Source organism: Bufo gargarizans, chromosome 2, assembly GCF_014858855.1.
Source record: "Bufo gargarizans isolate SCDJY-AF-19 chromosome 2, ASM1485885v1, whole genome shotgun sequence".
Taxonomy (NCBI): domain Eukaryota; kingdom Metazoa; phylum Chordata; class Amphibia; order Anura; family Bufonidae; genus Bufo; species Bufo gargarizans.
Genome location: NC_058081.1, coordinates 469,557,389 through 469,579,312, shown reverse-complemented (window position 1 = coordinate 469,579,312; position 21,924 = coordinate 469,557,389). Strand labels below are relative to the sequence as shown.

Here is a 21,924-nt window from a genome sequence, read left to right as displayed (position 1 = left end):
TGAAGGGGGCACGTCAGGTACATTACTGTGGGGTGAACTATTAGCTCCTGGACCACTATCTGTTTGGTACCAGTTTTGGGTAACTATAGTTATGAAATCATTATTTCTGAAGTACAATATCTGAGAGCCTTTACTACACAGCAGGTACAGTATGTGGTGACACCTGGGACAGCAGAAGATACAGGAAGATAGTAGTCTTATAGGGGCAGGAGAATGGGCAATTTTCTCCCCACTGTTGGGGCACCGATTCTTAAATGGGACATATCTGCAGTCAATGGAATTATTTTTTACTACAGAAAACGGTGCCAGTTGTTGGGAGTCTCGATTATGGGCATTGCAGCAGGCATATCTAACGGTGTAATCATAAGTGCTGCGATGTAGTCAGAAAATTTACATTTTTACCTGGAATTAAAAACATTTTTTGATGCTGAAATTCATAATAAGAATGCACACAGATTACCCATGCTTTAAAAAAAATTCTGCAGGCAGAAGGGTAAATCAAAATAACCAAATTGAAGAATCCCTGTATTAAAAAAAAATTAGTAACAAATTTCAGGACTTCCACCTGTCGAAGCCATTCTTTACTTTTTACTTTACTATTTCCTTTTAATAGTCCAGAGTGTTCAGTAATCTGGAAACAATTTTTGTCCTGTGGTGATGGATTAATGAAATATTGCTTGATATGGATGCTTCATTTTACAAACAATAAATTACAAAGTAAAAAAATATAGGTATTAATATTCTTTTATATTATTTTTTTATGCATATATCAGAATCAATCATTAGGATCTTCATCCAAATTGTTGTTTTTCTTCTGAAAACAGTACCACATCTAGCCACGGGTTGTGTGTGGTATTATTGCAGCTCCATTCATTTCAGTGGAGCAGAGCAGCAATACCAGACCAAACTGGTGGAAAGCAGCCATGTTTTGCTTCCACATTTCTTCCACTATTTGCATACCACATGTCCATACAAAGAAATATTATATGGAATTTGATGGCTGTAGACTGTAGGTCACACTGAGCAGTAGCACTTACTGAAGGCTTTGAGGAAGGTGTTTTGTTGGTCTCTGGAGTTTTTGTAAGCCATTCATTAATACGGCTTGAGACACCCACTTTTATTCCTACTGTTTCCTGAAGAAATGAGTAGAAGACCAAACAAAATTTTAGTAACAGAAACTTAAATGTATACCGTAATTTTCCCAAAAACGTTTGAAGTCAAACATAAAAAGCATTGCATTTTTTTGGTGTTGACAAAGACTTTTGAGACTAAAGTGGATGACAAGGAGAAGGAACAAATGGACTCTTGATCAGTGGCGTACATAGAGAAGTAAGGGCCCCATAGCAAGTATCAAACCAGGCCCCCCCACACAGGACCGAAGAATTTTTGCCTAAACCCTTTTCAATGACCCTTGGGACATTTTTACAATGCCTAATTTGCTAAAAGTTGTTCCTTTACGCTGGGTTCACACCTGAGCGTTCGCGATGGAGCGCTCTGTATTTGCGATTGTACCGGCGTTTGCAATCGCGCATACAGAGGCAAGCGAACGCCCATTGTCACGCGTTCCCGAAAGTCTATGTACGGGAACGTGCGACAAGACGCCCCAAAGAAGCTCATGTACTTCTTGGGGCGTCTGGCATTTTACAGCGCGATCGTACGCGCTTTAAAACGCCCAGGTGAGAACCATGCCGATAGGGAAGCATTGGTTTCTCCTTTTTGAGCGTTTTACAGCGCGTAGGAACATTCTGTAAAACGCTCAGGTGTGAACCCAGCCTTAGAGGTTAGAGTCCTGACCAAGTTTTCACCCCCAGTAGAAGAGGAGATAATCCCAATTAAGACTGGGTCCCCTCCTGCGCTGGGCCCCATAGCAGTTGCATAGTCTGCCGCTATGGTAGTTACGCCCCTGCTCTTGATCAAATCATGCAAAACCTTGACCATGATATAAGTTTATGTTTTTCTGGTATGTTATCATACTGCCGGGGAATCAGAGATTATGAGAACATATGAGAACACCCAGGGAGGATACTTGGAAGAGTAAATAAAGGAAGCAGGCAGCCAGCTACTGACTAGCATAAAGACCAAAAACAGCACTATCCATGTGACACCAAGAATAAAAATAGTTATTTAATTGCTCCGACAATTGTATTAAAGTTATTGTCCAAATGGACAGCTGTCGATTACTTTGTAGACCCCCAACAAGAACCTACTGGTTTTCAAAAAAGTGCTCCAGAGCAAGGGAAATTTTTTATTTTTTTGCTGCTCTCAACTTTGGCCAATAGTGGTAGGTTGCAAATAAAGAGGTCTGACTATATGCAATGGCATATTATAGCAGAGGCAACTCCTATAAATTAGCAACTGATTAAATGTGAAGTTAGGACTATGTCCAAGAATTTTGTGGTTATCATAGAACACTAATATATCTTGTGTGTGTCTGTAAGAGGCTTGAATGGAAATACAACCACCTTTACAGATAGTACTGTATCCTTTAAGTTTGACACTTACCTTAACTTACAATTGTGACCCTGTTGTGGTGGTTACTCTATTCCTGCCTGAACAATTAAGCCAATATGTTATATTATGTTTGATATGCCTGTCTTGCATAAATGTATTGCACTGTAATTGTGTATGTTGAAAATATCACTTAGGTTTTGCTGCCACCTAGTGGCAAATTCTATTATTTCCAGGTTAGCCTCTGCAGAAGACACAGGAGTGACAGACTGGGTGAGGAAGGAGCTGCAGATTCCTGTGTGTTGATAGCTAGCAGTGGAGGTGAGTGACACTAGCCATAAAGGTGCACCATCTCCTAAACAGTACAAATACATAGATAGGCACCACAGAGGAGCTGAGGAGGGAAGAGAAGCCCCCTAGACTGTGCAGAGAGCATACAAGGCCTGTATAATAGTCAAGCCTGTGACAAATACCAGTCAACCTGCCGCCTGTAAGAAAACGTGTGAGATATTGTGTGCACTACTGTGTGTTTGGCCTGTCCTTGTCAATCAAAGCACCGGGAGGGGGGATAGCAGGTTGGCTGGCCACCAAAAAGAGCAGAGTCTGGGTGCAATGAGTGCAATAGTGATGCCCTTATTTGCATATTAGGATCAACAAACGAAAACAGCACTTTAATAAAGAGAACTACAGTTAAGCGACTGTAAGGCTATGTTCGCTTGGTGCCCGACTCAGGGACAAAAAGATTTGGGGGGATATTTATCAAAACTGGTGCAAAGTAGAACTGGCTTAGTTTTCCATAGCGACCAATCAGATTCTGCCTTTCATTTCCCAAAGGAGCTGTGAAAAATTAAAGATGGAATCTTATTGCTAGGGCAGTTTCTCTTTACACCAGTTTTGATTGGTCTGACCCCCACTCCCTTACATGTCTATTGTGTCATACAACAGTGTCTGGTATTTATTGGCTTAAGGCCCCTTTCGAATGCTTGTTAGTGACGATATTCTGCTGGTGTAATGGTGCCGCTGATTATCCGACGAATGAGCAAAACACTCATTCACTGGGCAATATGATTGTTTGTGCAGGCTCTAAATCATTGTTTCCTGGCAGCAGATCGTGCCGTGTAGACAGCCTCGCTGAAGGCAAACAATGATTCTGTATGGGGGCGAGAGATGGCATTAGTGATCACTACTCCCCATACGGTGGAGGAGATCGCTGCATGTAAATATGGCGGTCTCCTTCACTGACGAGCAGGCGATTGCCAGGAAGGAACGCTTCCTTCTGGACAATCAGTCTGCTCCATCAAGCAGTGTAGGGGCCTTCGTTTTTTAATAGCATGTTGCCCAAGCTCTTCCCTACAGTCCAGGGATTGTACTCCACCCTGTCCATGGCATCCTCTGCAGAAGACCTATAAAGTACATTTTACTTCATCTTTTTGATCAGTGAAACAGGTAGATAACAAATCAGCTGTCATTTAACATTCTCTCTGCTGTGATTTGCCTCATGGTGTTAGCATCCTCACAGGGGAGGGGAGTCTGCACTTTGTAAGTGATGAGTTCACTGGCCATAGACCCCACAGGGAAACTTCCCAGTGGGCCGATGTCCAGGGGGCCGCCTGAGCCCTACCTACGGCACGCAGCCAAGTACCGTAATTAATGATCTGACGCCCCCCCCTCCTGATTTTAACTGAGGCAACTGGAGTAGGGAGGACAGAATGGGGCAGCTGGCACTGAGCACTACAAAGGGGCAGTTTTTGGGGAGGTATTTTGTGCTGCATTTTATGATGCACTGTGGCACGGGGCAGAGTGGGAACTTACAGTGGCCCTGGAAAAAGACCAAAGTGTCCCCATGTTGTAGGCAAGTCCAGATTGACAGAAGACAGGACCAACACAAGTCACAAGTAGGCAGCATGAAATACACCACATTGCAGCATAAAATACTGCTCTATCACCATACTGAGGATGGTGATGCAGTTGAATTCCGGAGGGACTAAGAACCTGATGTTCCTAGCATTAATTCTGAGAGCTTCAGATCATTATGTACCCTGGGCATTGTCCCACTGGTAATTTTCCCTGTAGGGTTTATGGCTAGTCCGCCCCTGCACTGTGGTACTTGGCTCTGCTGGGGTGGTATAATGTGCTGCAATATGGTATTGGTGGCCCTGCCTACTTGTTCTGGACCTGTTTTCTATAAATTTGGACCAGACTACAAAATAGGGGCCACCTAATTTTTTCCAGGGCGACTTTAAGTTCCCAGTCTGCCCCTGGGTCTGTGGGTCATCTTAACTCTTGGGACCCTGTGCAGCAAACCACCGCTGCTCAGCTGTCAGATAGTAGCAAACATAAAATAATAAAAATCGGTACAATGTATTTCATGCTAATAAGACGAGCTAAACGTACCTTGTTAGGTGACACTACTCCACTGGGTGATGAGAAAACATTTCCCTTCTCCCACATGCTCTTTATGTTCCGCACACCCTCAGTTACCAATGGAAGGTCGGCTGGGGCAGGTTTGGCTAGTTTAGTGCCTTTGTTGGTCTGCAAAATATAAAACATGTCCTCAAACACAATTAAATCTAAAGTGCTGCATAACTGGTCAGGTCAAAAGAAGAATCAAGTCCACAGTCAACTTACTGTTGACCCAGATGAAGTCAAGGTTTAGCAAGACTGACCTTTCATGTGCCAGTCTTAAGGCGTGCTGGAGTACAGTGTGCCTAATTTTAGTGCAGTTATGTTGTGTGCCATAATATGTGGCATTTCCTTACTATACATGTGGTGTAAAGCATTTTATAAACGACTATGGTTAAATGTATAATTTTCTAACAGGCTACGTGGAGGCTCAGGTCTTGTTAGGAATAGCAGCCTTGCATTGTGTGTAATGTGTTGGTCACAAAATAATGACAAAAACTAATCTGGGGGCAAAAAGGTCCCAACCACATTATCATCCCAGACTTACCCCAATCGCACTGGTGTATTGCTCAAGTCGGCTGTCAATCTTGGACACCACTGCTGGTTGTGAAGCTTTAACACTGAAAGAAACGAGTTATCACATGCATTATAAATACAGTACTATGGGACCACAGTGTTATTTTGTGTTCCTCAAAAGTGGAAAAAAAAAAAAGGGGAAAAATCCCCTGGTTTTGACAAGTTGATAAAAATTACAAGGAAATATTTATGAGAAAGCTGAATGACTAACAATATGGTCACCATTATATTTCTCAAAGGGTTGACACCTAGAATAAAGTGATACGGTTGTGGAGTCTGTACTGCTACATACTGGCCAAACTAGACTCTGGGAGAACTTTCATGTCAGCCATATTGGTTGTCATCCAATTTGTCAGCCTGACAGATGATGACCACTTAACCCCTTAAAAAACTGGACCCATATTCATTTTTTATTTTTCCTCCCTATATTCCAAGAGCCATAACTTTTTAAATATTCCGTTCACATAGCCATACGCGGGCTTTTTTTCACGGAAAAAGATGTATTTTTAATGGCAGCATTATTGGAAAATCGGAAAAAAAAAATTGGGGGGTAAAACTAAAAATTTTAAAATAAAAATAAAAAGATTCCGCTTCGTGCATAGCTTTACAGGGAGCTTACCATGTAAGGCCTGGGAACCTTCAGAAGGTCACGGGCTGTCATGGTAACTGATCAGAGCCCCGTTAATTCTCTGGGGGGAGGTTCCGATTGGAACGCAGAGGGAGCCCCTTCCCTTTGCCTAACCTCACAGCTGCCACGGCCAATAGTGATTGTGGCATCTGAGGGGTTAAATGACCGGTTTCAGCGCCATTGCCGATCCCAGTAATTGTGGGCGTGTCCCTGATTTATTATACAGCCAGCACCCGTCATGTATGGAGCAGGCTTAGCGCAGTAGCCCGCTCCATACAACCACTTACACATTATCATGTACAGCATTTTGCGTAAAGGGGTTAAGAGCTATATTTCAGATATCTGAGACATAATGGTTGCCATGGATACGCTCCAGCCTTTTTTTATTATGTTGTCAGGCAGGAGGATCCTAACAACCACTCTGTCTGAGATTAACCCCTTCCCCCAGTATGAATTTTAGGACTTCGTGACCAAGCAATTTTTTCATTTTTTGATTATCGCCTTCCAAAAGCTATAACTTTTTAAAGCAATTCTGTTTTCTTTCTGAGCTTGTTAGCCGTGTGGGTGGTCTTATCAGTTACTGACAGCCTTCCCTGTATAAGCGCTCACGCACACGACCGTATGTATTTTGCAGTCCGCAAAACACGGATCTGCAAAAAATATGAATGACGTCCGGGTGCATTCTGCATTTTGCAGAACAGCTGGCCCCTAATAGAACAGTACTATGCTTGTCTGTTATACGGACAATAATAGGATACGTTCTATTTTTTTTCCGGAACGGAAGCACAGACATATGGAAGCGGAGTAACTTCCTTTTTTTTGCGGACCCATTGAAATGAATGGTTCTGCGTACGGTCCACAAAAAATACGAAACGTGAATAAGCCCTAAATGTATACACACTGATAGCCGTCAGCCCACATGTCTAACAAGCTCAAAAAGAGCACAGAATTAAGGAATAAATTACAAGTTTTACTGAATCATTTCCTGTAAACTATCTATCAATCAGCTCAGCTCCTCCTGCTCTATAACATGCTGCCTGCAGATTAGGCCTCAGGCACACAGCCGTTGCCCAGCTGTGGCCGTATTTGCGGTCCGCAATATGCTCCCCACATCACGGATGTGGACCCATTCACTTGAATGGGTCCGCAATCCGGAGCTGCGGTGCAGAAAGGAGGCACGGAACCACTACAGAGTGCTTCCGTGGCGTTTCGGTCCATGCCTCCGCACCGCAAAAAAAATAGAACATGTTCTATTTTTTTACGTTGCAGACGGATCACGGACCCATTCAAGTTGAATGGGTCTCGATCCGTCCCCGCCGCCGCACAGATGTTGCCCGTGCATTCGGTCCCCAATGCACGGAACGGCCGCAAAACTGCCATGTGCATGAGGCCTAACACTGCATTTAATAGTCACAGGTTCCCTGTAACAGAGAAATAGTCAAAAAGGCTTTGCCAAAACCTCACTTTTTATCATCTATTGCTGCCATGTTAGGCTAGGGCTACACGATGACATGTGTCGCACGACTTATTGGGCACAACTATACTGCAACATATGTCGCATAATAATTTTTATAATGATAGTCTAGAAAAATCCAACTTGGTCGCAGAATGTCACAGTGTGACACCATAGACTATTGGTGCAACAAAATGTTGCGCGACACATGTCGTCGTGTAGCCCTAGCCTTAATCCTTTAAAAAAGCTTCAGCTATTGTTACCATATATTGTATATGAAGTTTGAAGTAAACTCCACTGTCAATTAAGACTTGGTCTGTAAACAGCAAATGTAAAATCCATCAATCTTTTTATCTCTCTTTATTATACTTTTCAGGTTTTTTATATTCCCACTTATCAGCTTTATTGATTTTATTTTGATTTTGATGGGGCCACAAAAGATGCATCTGCACGTCCATTCTGCAGCCCCGCAAAAAAGATAGAACATGTCCTATTCTTGTCTGTTTTGCAGAGGCCTCTTGCACACGACCGTATGTATTTTGCATCTGCAAAAAAACGGATCCGCAAAAAATATGGATGACATCTAATAGAACAGTTCTATCTTTGTCCGTAATGCGGACAAGAATAGGACATGTTCTAATTTTTTGCACAACGGAAATACGGAAACGGAATGCAGACTCAGTTTTTTTGGTTTTTTTTTATGAATGGTTCCGTATACGGTCCCAAAAAAATAAAAAAATAAAAATGGAATGGACATGGAAAGAAAATACATTTGTGTGCAAGAGGTCGGACACTCAGCAATCAGTTGCAACCTGTAGAGGAACTTGGTTGCACAATCATCTGCAGCACCACCACAGCGGGAGCGAAGCATTACATGAGGCCTTTTTCAAATCAGTGGACGCCCCTCTAAAGGGAATCTGTCACCAGTGACCTTAACCGTTTGCATAGACACATACAGATGCAGTCGAGCTAAACTTGACAGTTAACGCATTAAGGCCCCATGCACACGGCCGTGTTTCACAGCCGTGTGCGGGCCGTGGAACCGTGGCCTGGATCCCTCCTGAGAGCAGGAGCGCACGGCGTCACTGGTTGCTATGACGCCGTGCGCTCCCTGCTGCCGCCGCAATACAGTCATACACTGGTATGATCTATACCAGTGTATTACTGTACTGTGCCGGCAGCAGGGGAGCGCACGGCGTCATAGCAACCAGTGACGCCGTGCGCTCCTGCTCTCAGGAGGGATCCAGGCCGCAGTTCCACGGCCCGCACACGGCTGTGAAACACGGCCGTGTGCATGGGGCCTAAGTAAAAAATAGCACAAAAAGGTTAATTAACTTTTCAATGTATTTCAAAGACCTTTGTCACAAGATGGCATGAGATAACACTGTGACATGAGTTATCAGAGTCAATTTTAGTAGTAAATGTAAAATATAAGAAAAAGAACTGGATCGCACATCCTCAATACTATGCTTTTATCTAACTGATTCTCAGCATAATAAACATCGCTTCTCAGCGCAATTTCTCGTATACCTACCCCTGTGCTGCATGCTGTACATGAGGCATTAGTATACAATTTGATAAGCATAGGCCCACTCACCACGACAAGGTTGCCTCTTTGAATGGGACCCTACTCTAAATTTGGCGCAGTTAGATAAAAGCATAGTATTGAGGATGTGCGATCCAGCTCTGTTTCTTGTATTTTACATCAGAGTCAATTTTAGCTCGGCTACATCTATAGCTGTGACTCACCTGATTAAAATAATTTCTCTGGTTGCTCCCAACCTCCCCTCCTTTAAGCAGCCAGCCTCTCCCTCACTGCTTTGATTGACAGGTCCAGGCAGTGGCAAAGCAGCAAGGGAGGGGCTGGCCCCAGAGAGGAGCAGAGCTTGGGTGCAACAAGAGCAATGGTGATGCCACATTGCACCAAAGGCCTAAAAACATTTAGATAGGGAGGTCACTGGTTAGAGATTCTTTAACCCCTTAAGGGCCTGCCTCGTACATGTATGGCGCAGATGTCCGTGACTTAAGGACCAGCGGCGTACATGTACGGTGCTGTACCGGGCGGGTGCAGGTGATGCGCTTGCCCGATCCGCGGCAGGGGTCCAGCAGTCACAGATGCCGGGCATTAACCCTTGATGTGCCGTGGTCAGCACTGACCGCGGCACGTGAGATGTCCTTGCGGGGATCGAAGCTTCCATCGGGTCCCCATTCTGTTGTTCTGTTGTGACAGGGACCTGATGGCAGGGAAGGCAACCAGATGCCTTCCTTAGGCATTGTAGCTGCCTTCCTGGAGAGCCTGTGAGATCCAGCCCCCTGGATCTCACAGGCAAACAGGCTGTAAGTATATTACAGTGTGCAATACACTTACAGCCAATGCATCACAATACAGAAGCATTGTGATGCATTGTAAAGGGGATCAGACCCACAAAAGTTGACGTCCCACAGTAGGGCAAAAAATGTGGGACAGTGGGACAAAATATTATAAAAGTAGAGAAATTTAAATTTGGAAATTTGCTCATTTTTCATAAAAAAAATTTTTACTCAATTTTACCAGTGTCATGAAGTACAATATGTGATGAGAAAACAAGCTCAGAATGGCCTGGATAAGTAAAAGCATTTTAAAGTTATCACCACAAAGTAACACATGTCAGATTTGCAAAAAATGGCCTGGGCAGGAAGGTGAAATATGGCAGGTTACTTAAGGGGATAAATGTGGGGGCAGAATGTAAATGTAAACAGAAAAAGACATGAAACCACAAATAAAGGTCACAAAGATCTATCAGTAGGATGCAGAGTGCAAAAAGTTGCACTAAAACAGACAATAGGATAGGTAATAAGCATAACATAAAAAGTGAGTCAACCACGTGCAGAATTTCACTTTTTATCTTATTTATCACCATCACTATCTCTTTGCTGGCTGATAATTTTATGGTGCACCTGTATACATAAAATAATTTTTATGGCTTGTTTGGTGCTGTTCAGATACCGGTTAGAAAAGTGTTACCTCCGATATGACCTCAACACTATAGAACTCCAGGTGGCACCTGTTTTTATGGTAACAGAAGGTCGCCCTCTGGTGTTGAGTGTATAGAATGACAGGTAGAAAGGGATAAGAATTACTTTTGTGCACTCCAGGATTACTATGACTCTACAGATGTGGAGAGGGATCCTTCGGGATTTCAATAAGTTACAGTTATATTAATATATATGCACATATACAAAAAGGTGCTAATACTGTGCCTTTAAATGGTGTTGACACCAAGACTGCTAGAGAACTACATGGTAGTTGGCTCCGAAGCATGAGAACATAAAGGTAGGAACGTCACAGTTTTCACATAGAACAACGGTTAGAAGGGTGTATGCTCAAGCAGTGTGAAGGTGCGACCACACAATGCGGTCACATTGTGGCAGAGTACCATACGGGTGTATGAGCCACAGTGAACTCCTATTAAGCTAATTAGGACCTCACTGTTTAGTCAGTCTCTAATGGTAATGGCCAGGACTATTACAGCAAGCCCTGTCCTGTACTCTTTTCCTCCAGGAGAAGGCTGCAAGTGTGATCCTGGACTATAAGAGAAGCAGGACTGACTAGAGGATAGCTGCAGATACCCCATGTATAAAGGAAGGATTACAATTCCTGCACCACAAAGGAGAACCACTATTGCCACCTTTAGATCATTTAGGGTTGCCACCTTTTCCAACACAAAATACCAGCCAAGGTTACATGAATAAAACAGGGTAAGGTTTTGTGAGCATGGCTTAATATTTAGTGTTATTTGACACTAATGGTTTCATCATATTCTATTTACATTTTTTTTTTAACTAAAAGTATTTTTTCCTGTCATTTTTATATAAAATGCAGCCAGAAATGATGCAAAGGTCTTATATGTAAACAGGTGTAATGAATGAGCTGTTATGAAGAAGCAAATAACCACAAAGCCAGGAAAATCCACCCCTTCCACCTATTTCACTGCTGCCCCTAAACCATGCAGCCCTGTGCAGGAGCCCAGTTTGCCCTGGTTTGTCATACTGTATTGTTTTGTAAAATTAATTGAAAACAATCATTTATGGTACAGTCAATAAGAGAAAATGTCCTTTCTAGTGCTAAAAATTTATATTATTGTGGTTTGAAATCGGTATCGCTAGAGAAGCAGTCTACATGTTTAACTCTAAAGATCCAGTATGGACAAATGGACACTTTACGGATGTGTGTATGTTTAGTACAACTAATCTGACACTGTGATCCGGAAGCTGGTAAATGTCTAGGTCGTGGCCTAATTAGGCCTAAAGGGGTGATTAGATGGGCAAGTGATGATCTTCTCATTCCTTTTCTGGAACAAAGAAAACCATATTTAACAACCAGAGAGCAGGTATGCTGTGGTTCATGTGGGGGTTGGGGGGGGGGGGGATAACTTTGGGTTGAGTTCACAACCATGGTGACATTTTTGTTGTTCTTTTCCATCAGAGGATCAGAAAAACTGATAAAAACACATCTGTTGAATAATGGATACCAACACATTACCTCTAATTTCCATCCATCATTTATTGACTTCCATGTTATGCTAAAAGTAAAATGGAAAGTTCCTTTCCATCATGTTTCCATTATTTTGTATGTAAAAAAAGGGGGGGGGGGGAATAAACATGGAACTGAGTAAATCTGAGTATAACTGATGCTATCACTACACCAATAAAAATCAATGGTGATAATAGCGGAAGCATTTTTTCAGTTTTTCTATTCTTTAATGGAACAGAAAAACAGAAATTACTAGCGTGAATATAACCAGACTTTACATGCACAGAAGTCCATGTCAGGCTTGGTTCACATTGGCATTTTGTTTATAGGAGTACAACAATGGAAATAATGTTTCTATCAAATGACGGGAAGAAACACCACCTAACGGATCCCATTGACTATAATGGAATCTGGTTTCCCTTAGAAAACCTGCATTTTACCTCACCAAAAAGCACAGCCTTCTGCGTTATTCTGGCCCGTATATTTGAAGGAATTTGCAACAGAGGCTCCTGAAGAATCCTCTGTTGCAAAGGTGAATGATCCCCCTCCCCTGAGATCATGTACAGATACACAAGAACAGGACGATCTGTGTCTCTCCTCTTGTCCCTGTAGCCGTCAGCATGTCTGCCCCTCTCCTCCTCCATGCTAGCCAGCTTCAACCTGGAATATCTCAGGCTATGTAGAGCCTAGAGATATGAGCCAGATCTGCAGATATTACCTGCAGATCTCACTAATGACCTAATTTCTAAGAGGTATATCCCAGGCTGTATGGTAGTTAGTACAGCGATCCTTGTCTTAGATTCTTAGCTCTAAAACAAGACCTGGATCATATCTCTAGGTGCTATACTGAGATATATCTTGATCTTATATCTATATCGAGATATATCTTATATCTCGAAAATTGCTGAAACTTCTATGTGCTGTTAAAAATACAATAGTGACACCAACTTTCTGCTGGTAGTACCGGCTAGGTCACTGGCCTACTGGCCAGGTGGCAACCTGAATTACGTTGCATTTAGAGTTTTGTTTCAGTAACATTTAAGGTCTGCACCTCTCTACATGAGAAGACTGTGTGCACGACTGTTGTTCTTGACCTGGTCGACTTCTAATGTGTAACCTGCCTTACTGTTCAGTGAAGTTGGCTGTTACTTGCGGCACCTGACTTTTTGCACCATTTGCAATTGTGACTTGCCTACACCCACATTGAACTCCGCTTACAATACAACAATCGCCATCCATTTCCTCTGACTAGTTAACTTGAAGATAAGATCACAAAGAAAAGATGGCTGCCTGGGCGTCTGGGAACTTTGAGGCCGGCTTTAATCATAGAACAAAGCCTTCATTTACAGCACTTGTCATTAATGAGTCTTCGCCTGAGAACAGAGTCATTTGTGTTAAGACTCCGGAAAAGAGGAAGAGAACTAAACTGCAGAAGACAATAAAGGTGCAGATTTAAGGCAGTCACCTCTGAAATTAGAGTGTGTATTGACGTCAGGGGCTGTTCAGCCGTGTCACGTAATGTGGGAGTTCGGGGTAACTCATTATTTGGCTTGTGTTGATAGTTTTCGGGATTTTAAGCGGAACTACTTTCAGTAATCTATAATGGAATTGCATCATGAGAAGTCATCTAACGCATACACGTACCCAGAGTTCAAACTCTCACTAAGACATATGGATGTCATAGCAGGGAGGTCCCACTCTGTAAGAACATTCCCTGCTCCAGCAGACTCAAGCCTACAATGTATTACTGCCATGTAATACTACATTTCCCTTGCAGTATCTGCTGCTGGAGAAATGTCTGACTTGAGAAAGGATTCCCCAGCAAAATGAATGAATGAATGAATGAATGATATGAACGGCTTGAGTATGCAAAGTGTTGTTGCTGGTAACACAGCCCTTTCAATGACCACTGTACAACTTGTGCCGTAGTATGGCGCAAGTTGCACCATGTATGCTCATAACTTAATCCTTGAATACAATTTGTGCTGATTAATTTCCTAATATATCTTTACAGTGGTCAGAGCTCCTGGCTTTGAAGCTTACTATATACTGTGTATACATTGAGTATGCCATAGTCTCCCCCTGGTGGTGGCTGGAGGAAGCCGGAATGTTATGTTTTAAATCAATGTCTGTGCAGGGGATTTGGTGCTCTGGGTCAAAAACTATTATTCCGACCACTGTAAAGAAATTAAGCACCACTGAAATTTTTTTACCTAAAGGTGGAACGATGGGAAATATTAGTCATTCATTCTAAGCTGACTGTACAATTTTGATGACACGACCACAGTTTTGTTATAACCAGGATAAAGAAACCGGCCAAAAAGGGCCCCTCTGCTGAATAATGAATATTGCTGTGTGTCAACTAATGTATAAAGTGAGCAGGTAATGTTGTCAGATGGATGGAACATTTGTTATGGATTTTGGATTTCCACATTATGTATTGCATGATTCTATGAGCTTAAAACTGTTACACCTATATATTTTACAGTACAGCTACATAAGATAGATAGCTAGGATTTCCTTCATCCGGAGCATAGATTCCGTTCAATGCCTTAGCCTTGTATCTAAATACACTGGTAAAGGCTTGTTGGCGCTCCAATGACTGCTAGCTTCTACGGCACTGGCCCCCTCAAGCTACTTCATATGTGTTATGACATTGAAACTCACCTTTTCTGGGACGACCTATGCAAAAATTCTGCCCGTTCCTCAATCTATAAAAAAAAAAAAAAAAAAACGTAATAGAAATTTAGTATTACACCAGTCATGAATGCCATTCTATATTCATATTTCCAATGGGGTATGGCTTGTGGACCTTAGAGGCAGCCCATGCACTGTCTGTGGGCCACAGGTAGAGAAAAGGGCCCAGTCCTGGTTATTCCAACTCCCTCTAACCAGTGCATCAACTAAACAAACAAAGAGGATTTGGCCCCAGCATAATGGAACGGGGGTGGAGGAAGGAAATAAACAACAGGCCCTTATGCCAAAACCTGGCACTATAATGGGGGCACATTTTGATGTCCACTTTGGGGCCTCTCTCTTCTAATAATCAAGGCTAATTTCATGCAATAAATGACAAAATACCCAAAAGTTGGCACAGCCATGCAAAAGAAGATATTACACGTAAAGAAGACTTTAGTGCAGCATCAACTTAGAATAAAATACGACTATCCTAAAGTTTACATAGACACCGAACGCCCAAATAGGATGTATTAGTAAAATGTCACACATGATGTAGATTTCTACATTTACATCACTCGCATTCATTAAATAAACCTCACTTCCTGAAACACTAAAGTCTGCTTCATATGTAATCCCAGGTAATAAAATGACTGCCACATATTGGTCATTTGATTTGTTTCATCATTGATTCTTATCATTTTACAAGTACTGTAGGGTTAAATCAAAGTGCAACGAGAAGAAAAAAAATGATGCACCCATCATGCTTACTATGTGGCAGCAGGTTACTAAATCCACCATTATATTTCACACACAACACACATTGTATCTTGAATGACATACACTGTATAAAATCACAAAGTACTTCTGTAAGAAAAAAAATACAAATTATTTACTGGAAATCTGTGACAAGTTAGTCTTTTCAGTTCCACTTCATCATGATAAATTGATTAACCATTCAAGTGTCACTGTCATTTCATTGTTTTCATATAGTGTAGGGACAGAGATGTTAAACAGTTTCGTACTATACTTTATTATGGAAATGTGTTTCTTTTTACAAAAAAACAGGGTGTAAAGAGTCTCCTTAGGCTACTTTCACACTAGCAGCAGGACGGATCCGACAGGCTGTTCACCCTGTCGTATCCATCCTGCCGCTATTTCGCCGTGCTGCCGGACTGCCGCTCCATCCCCATTGACTATAATGGGGATGGGGCGGAGCTCCGGGGCAGCACGGCGGTGCACGGCGAGAGGCCTCCGGACTAAAAGTCCTGCATGTCCGACTTTTTAGTCCGGTGGCCTCTCGCTGTGCACTGCTGTGCTGCCTCGGAGCTCCGCCCCCGTCCCCATTATACTCAATGGAGATGGAGCGGCAGTCCGGCGGCACGGCGAAATAGCGGCAGGACGGATCTGACAGGGTGAACAGCCTGTTGGATCCGTCCTGCCACTAGTGTGAAAGTACCCTTAGCAAGCCTCTAAGTGAGTATTGCTAAGGCTCCTTTCACACTCGCGTTTTGTGCAGATCCATCATGGACAGATCCGTTTAGATAATACGACCATCTGCATCCGTTCAGAACGGATCCGTTTGTATTATCTTTACCAAAGCCAAGACGGATCTGTCCCAATTGACTTACATTGTGTCCCAGGACGGATCCGTTTGGCTCAGTTTCATCTGCAAGCAGCGTTTTGGTGTCCATCTCCAAAGCGGAATGGAGACTGATGCATTCTGAGCGGATCCTTTTCCATTCAGAATGGAATGCATTAGGAGAGTCTTTTCAGCATCTAATGAGCATTGAAGACGACTATGTGGACCATACAGTGTGGGCTTCTCAGCCTGCCTCTTATTACCCCAGCTCCTGGCTCTCTATATGAGCCCTCTCTGTCTGTGTCACTGCTTATCTGACTTGCTGCCGGTGCTAACCATTGGCAGCTGTGTACAGGTCTCTCTTACCTGTGCTTTACTTTTATTACTGAGTTCAGGGAAGAAAAGGTATTGCCAAGGCTTAGTGCTGACGGTAAGTGTACTATGTTCAGGTACACTGCACCCATTGTCAGTGCTAATCACTGGCTGTCCTGCACTCAGTAACAGAAGAGAGAGGCGAACCAGATTTTCAGCGCTTCACAATGACAGTAAGTGTAATATGTTCCTATATACTATACCCTACTGTCAGTGCCAAGTGCTGGCATTCCAATAGAAAGGAGAACAGGGCTTCCAGTACTTAGTGCTCACAGTAGGTGACACAGAGATATAGTAAACACTGTCAAAACTAAACGCTAGCAGTTTCGTATTTCTCTTTCTTCCCTGCACTCAGTAACTTAGAAGTGCGGAGAATAGAGCTGCCAATGCTCAGCGCTGGCTCTACGTCATATAGGCAAGGAGACAGGCAGATGGTACATATAGAGAGGCAGGGGCTGGGTGAGTAAGCTAAGAGGCAGGTTGGAAGCTTCTGAATGTTCCACATAGTCGTTTCAGCGTTCAGACATGCTCTTCTAACCTTTCCGTAATAAAGTATATTATAAAAATGTTTAACATCCCTGTCCATACACTATATCAGCAAAAAAATAAAAATAAAATAAACCAAATGGCAGTTCCACTTTAGGGGATCAATCATGGAGGCTCAGCTTCATTAGTTAATTTATTTTGTTTGAGTATGAGTGATCTTCAATCAAAGGCTCTCCAGTTGTTGTGAAATAAACCCTCACACCTTGATGGGAGTTGTAGTTTCACAGCTGGAGTTCCAAAACGGGAGACCTGGATCTAGTCATTCAGGTCCATCCCTATGGTTCCATAGTACATAGGTATTTTACCCAGAAGCAGCGTTGAAGTGGTTAACTGATGATCTGGAATTTTCTTGGATTTTGTTATTTGCAGTGATTATGCAGCCAGATGACTCTCTAGTAAATTCTTCTGTTATATAGTAATTGTTAGCTAAATGCTAGGTAGGTAACCAGAAATTCTGGATCTACTGGTAGATATCTGACACGTCCTGACTAGATAGCCATGAATAAAGCTGGCACTAATTCCCCACTGCTCCTGTACAGATATTGCTTGAACTCCTGCTGTTGTTTTCTTCCTACCTGCCTCAACAAACAGGAAATGCCTGGAAATGGTTGCACAGCTAATCATTGGCCACAGTGATTGGCTGAGCTGGCATTTCCTGTGAGTCAGGACAGAACCAAGAAGCAGAGACTAGTAAAAACGTTTATCAGTGAGGTATCAGGTTTTTTCTTTATTTCATTAACCCATTCTAAACCAGATGCCACCAATTTTATTTTTCCAAGAGTCATAGGCACTGTTAGTGTTCTGAAATGTATTTCTGTGGACAAAAGGTTAATTAAAGGTTCCAGCATAGCCCGGTGGAGCAAAATATACAATCAGATATTCAAATACCCATAGTGGAGCTCTGCAGTTATACGTAGTCTTCACATATAGGCAGGCCACAGCCCTCACCAAATAGGCATCGATTTTTCTTGATTATAACCAAACGCTTAAAAATGGTTTTCCAAGATGTTTTTTTACTGATGACCTTTCCTCAGAATAGGTAATCTGACCCCCCCCCCCCCCCCCCGATCAGCTGTTTGAGAAAACACCGGCACTTCTTTGAGTGCCATGGCCTTCTTGCAGCTTACCAAGCACAGTGCAATGTATAGCAGCTATGCTTGATATCACGCTCAGACCCATTTACTTGAATGGGGCTGAGCTGTTCCTAGGCCATGTGACTGATGAATGCAACGCCACTGCCTATTTAAAACGGAGATAAGGCCGTTGTGCTCACAGGAGTCATCAGTATAAAAATCTGGGTAGACCCCTTTAAGCAGAGGGATGCAGATTAAACTTCAGCCTAAAGTTGTTTCATGTAAGGTCATGCTTTGTTATGGGGTGGCCGACTCTGTCCTTACCAAGGTTGTGTACTCCTGAGCTAAGCTACAAAAACTACAATTTACAAGAAGACTAACAGGTGAGTATCCATAAGAAGGGTTTATAATGGTTTGTACCTTAAAAGCTGAACCCTTTGGAGTAAAACATTTGAATGGTTTCTTCTCCTCTGATGACCCATCATCTGGAAGTTTCTGGCGTTTTTCTGCAGCCTCTGCTCGTCTCCTTTCTATTTCTTCCTTAAGTCTCTTCTTTTCTTCCTATGATGAAAGAACAAGAAATTGGAAAGCTGTCCAATAGTTGTAAACAATAGAAGCAACCAACTTGTGGACAGAAAACCATTTACCACATTTTAAGGACCATAAGTACCAGAATGTTATGCCAGTGGTATTCAACCTGTGGCTCTCTAGCTACAAAACTACAACTACCCAAAAAGGCCAACATGCTGCAGTCAACAGCTGCAGATTCCTGGGGGATGTACAAGATTAGAAAAGTACAGCTGCATTTTCCCAAAAACACAGCCATGTAAGAATGTGGCACTGACCCTTTAAATTGTAAAGGGAGGTGTTCTTCATAGTACAGAGAGAGACCACTTATGGTGATTGATGCTGTCCTCTATTTGTGTGCTTCTCTTGTGCCTGAAGTGTAAAGGGGACTGTGCGCCCTCAGTGAAAGACTGAAACCATTAAGCGGTTTATCCTCAGAGAGAGACTTTTCAATTGCCCATAGTAACTGCCAAGCATATAATACATGTGTAACCATCAAGCTTTGTACCTTGTTTTGAATGTAACCACTAAGCGTTGTGCTTTCTATTAGAAAATTAAATCACAAGTGCAGCTAAAGTGTCCTCCTCATTGCTGTGCCATTTTGAATTGCCATCTGTGCCAATTATGTACAACACCAAAATGTCTTCCTCTGCTGAACATGGCAACCAAGAACCCTTTGAAGGGTCACTGAGTTTTCAGAAAACTTTTTATATGTCATATAGACATATCAAAACTTTTGATCAGTGGGCATCTGGGTGCTGAGACCTCTCACCAAATGCTAGAACAAAGAAGGAGAAGCGCTAGCATACTGTGATCTGTCCCCTTGCTGCAGGAGACAGAATTGAGATGTGCCGAAAGACTTTCTTCTGATTCTATTTTGCTTCCTGCAGCGAGGAGTGCGATATGCAAGCACTGCTCTATCCTTGTTCTAATAATCGGTGGGAGTCTTAGCACTAAGATCCCTACCAATCAAAACTTTTGATATATGTTTCTAAAACTCAGTGACCATTTAACTTGCTACTAGTAATAACTGTATCATACCTCTTCCTTAGCCTTCCTCTCAGCTTCTTCTTGTTTCTTTCTTTGTTCTTCTTCTTCCATAATTTTTCTCCTTTCCTCGCGTTTTTTCTTCAGCTCCTCCAGCTCCACGGCTGATTCTTGTTGCTTCTGTTTAAGCTTCTCAAACTCTCCGGTTTCTGACTCTCCCCTACGACGCTTGAGTTCATCTAGCTTCTTCCCAGTGTCCGTCTGATCAGAACCTGGCTGTCCTTTCGCACCACTTAAAACGGAAAAATAAAACAATCTTATTTTTCCCAAAACATTTTAACATGTTTACTATACCACTGATGTTAGAATAACTTAGGCTAAATTGCTCAAATAGGGGGATTTGTGTTTTATGGCGTTTTCACCCTCTGTCTAGGTCTATCTTGAATTTAAGACAGTAAAAACAATAAAAATTGGTTGGCAGGGCAATGTAAGTTGAAAAAATATACAAAATATCCTTTCATGGGAATAGATTGGCCCTTAAAAACTCATTGGAAGTTTTCTATGAAGATGTTCATGAAAACCATAGCTGATTTACAAATTCTGCTTTCCCAGGCTTTTTTGGGGTCAAAAGATTAGAAGTTCATTCCAAGCTCTTTCAATTATAAATATGAAGTGTCAACCAGCAGCTGTGGAATCTGAATTAAAAAGGCTGCAAGCATCCAAATAAAGGACAAGATCAAACAACTTTGCTTAGCGTGCATCAAATATGTGTGCTACACCAATGACTGTTTCCTATAAGTCATGTCGTTTTAGATGTTGAAATTTTTTGAATTCTCCAGAACATGATAGATGAGAATCACGAGATCAATTCGGTTGTCATAGAACATACATAATACATGGATTTGAAGGCCCACCTTATGCCCAACACTATGTAATTTTTAGAACATAGACAGTGTGCTGATTAATTTCTTAATACTGGCTGGTGGTGGCATGGAGGATCAGGAAAGTGAGGTAGATAGCTAGATAACATTTAGAAAGTGGGGTAGAGGGAAGAATGGCAAGGAGGCTAGTCCTGATCTGACACACCCCAACAAGTTTGCATGGTTGGCAGATGAAAGGGATGTTCAGTTCAGGGATAGCACTGCTGCAGCAAAATACTTCCTCTGCCAGTGGAATGTCAGCTCCAGTAAGAAGGGGACCCGGAGAGCAGGGCAGGCTAGACAGGTGCTGGTAGTGGAAGACTTGATCATTAGAGGTACAGATAGGGCGATCTGTCAAAAAGAACGGGATCGTCAAAAGATGTGTTGTCTTCTTGGTGCTTGAGTTCAACATATCGCAGATCAGGTTGATAGATTACTGGGAGGGGCTGGCAAAGATCCAGCTGTCATGGTCCACATCAGAACCAATGACAAAGTTAGAGGTAGGTGGAACGTCCTTAAAAATGATTTTAGGGATTTAGGTCACAAGCTTAGGTCAAGGACCTCAAAAGGTAGTATTTTACTAAATACTACCAGTACCACGAGCCACACCAGAGAGGCAGCAGAAGATTAAGCAGTGCCTCAAAAGTTGGTAAGGAAGGAGGGATTTGGGTTCCTGGAGAACTGGGCTGGCTTCTCTGTCAGCTAGAGGCTCTATCATAGGGATGGGCTGCACCTCAATGAGGAAGGTGCAGCTGGTTTGACGAAGATGGCTAGAGGTTTAGAGGAGTGTTTAAACTAGGGACTTGGGGGAGGGTAATTACATTATAGGAGGGTAAGATAGAGCAGATATAGACCTGGAGTGAGGTAATGGGATTTGGGGGGGGGGGGGGGATTGAAGAGAGGAACTAGAACAGTTCATAAGAAAAGGTGTAGTGTAAAAATATCCAAAAACCTGTTAATTGTATGTATACTAATGTCAGAAGCCTGACTAATAAAACTGGGGAACTGGAATTAGTGATGTGTAAGGAGGACGTGACTGGATGATAGCTATGACTGGGGGGTTAAAGTACAGGGTTACAGTCTGTTTAGAAAGGATCGTTAAAACTGGAGAGGGGGAGGGATTTGCCTTTATGTAAAGCCCACACGCGGGGAAGCGAGGGACATGCACATGTGGAGTCAC

At 42.6% G+C, this 21,924-nt stretch overlaps 1 protein-coding gene and 1 long non-coding RNA gene across 6 annotated transcripts in view; one reads left to right on the top strand and one right to left on the bottom strand.

Moving 5' to 3' along the window:
• Window positions 1–21,924, bottom strand: part of CALD1 (caldesmon 1) — a 174,442-nt gene that overhangs the window by 5,970 nt on the left and 146,548 nt on the right. For all 5 annotated transcript variants that reach the window (XM_044281057.1, XM_044281059.1, XM_044281061.1 and 2 more), the window contains 6 exons: window positions 19,879–20,116; window positions 18,691–18,831; window positions 14,689–14,732; window positions 5,399–5,471; window positions 4,843–4,980; window positions 1,038–1,133 (listed from right to left, as the gene is read on the bottom strand). In XM_044281057.1, coding sequence (XP_044136992.1) covers window positions 1,038–1,133; window positions 4,843–4,980; window positions 5,399–5,471; window positions 14,689–14,732; window positions 18,691–18,831; window positions 19,879–20,116 — 730 coding nt within the window. The remainder of the gene's footprint in view (window positions 1–1,037; window positions 1,134–4,842; window positions 4,981–5,398; window positions 5,472–14,688; window positions 14,733–18,690; window positions 18,832–19,878; window positions 20,117–21,924) is intronic.
• Window positions 1–21,924, top strand: part of LOC122928324 — a 51,040-nt gene that overhangs the window by 2,483 nt on the left and 26,633 nt on the right. Inside the window, exon 2 of the long non-coding RNA XR_006387871.1 lies at window positions 2,663–2,769. This is a non-coding gene — a long non-coding RNA (uncharacterized LOC122928324). The remainder of the gene's footprint in view (window positions 1–2,662; window positions 2,770–21,924) is intronic.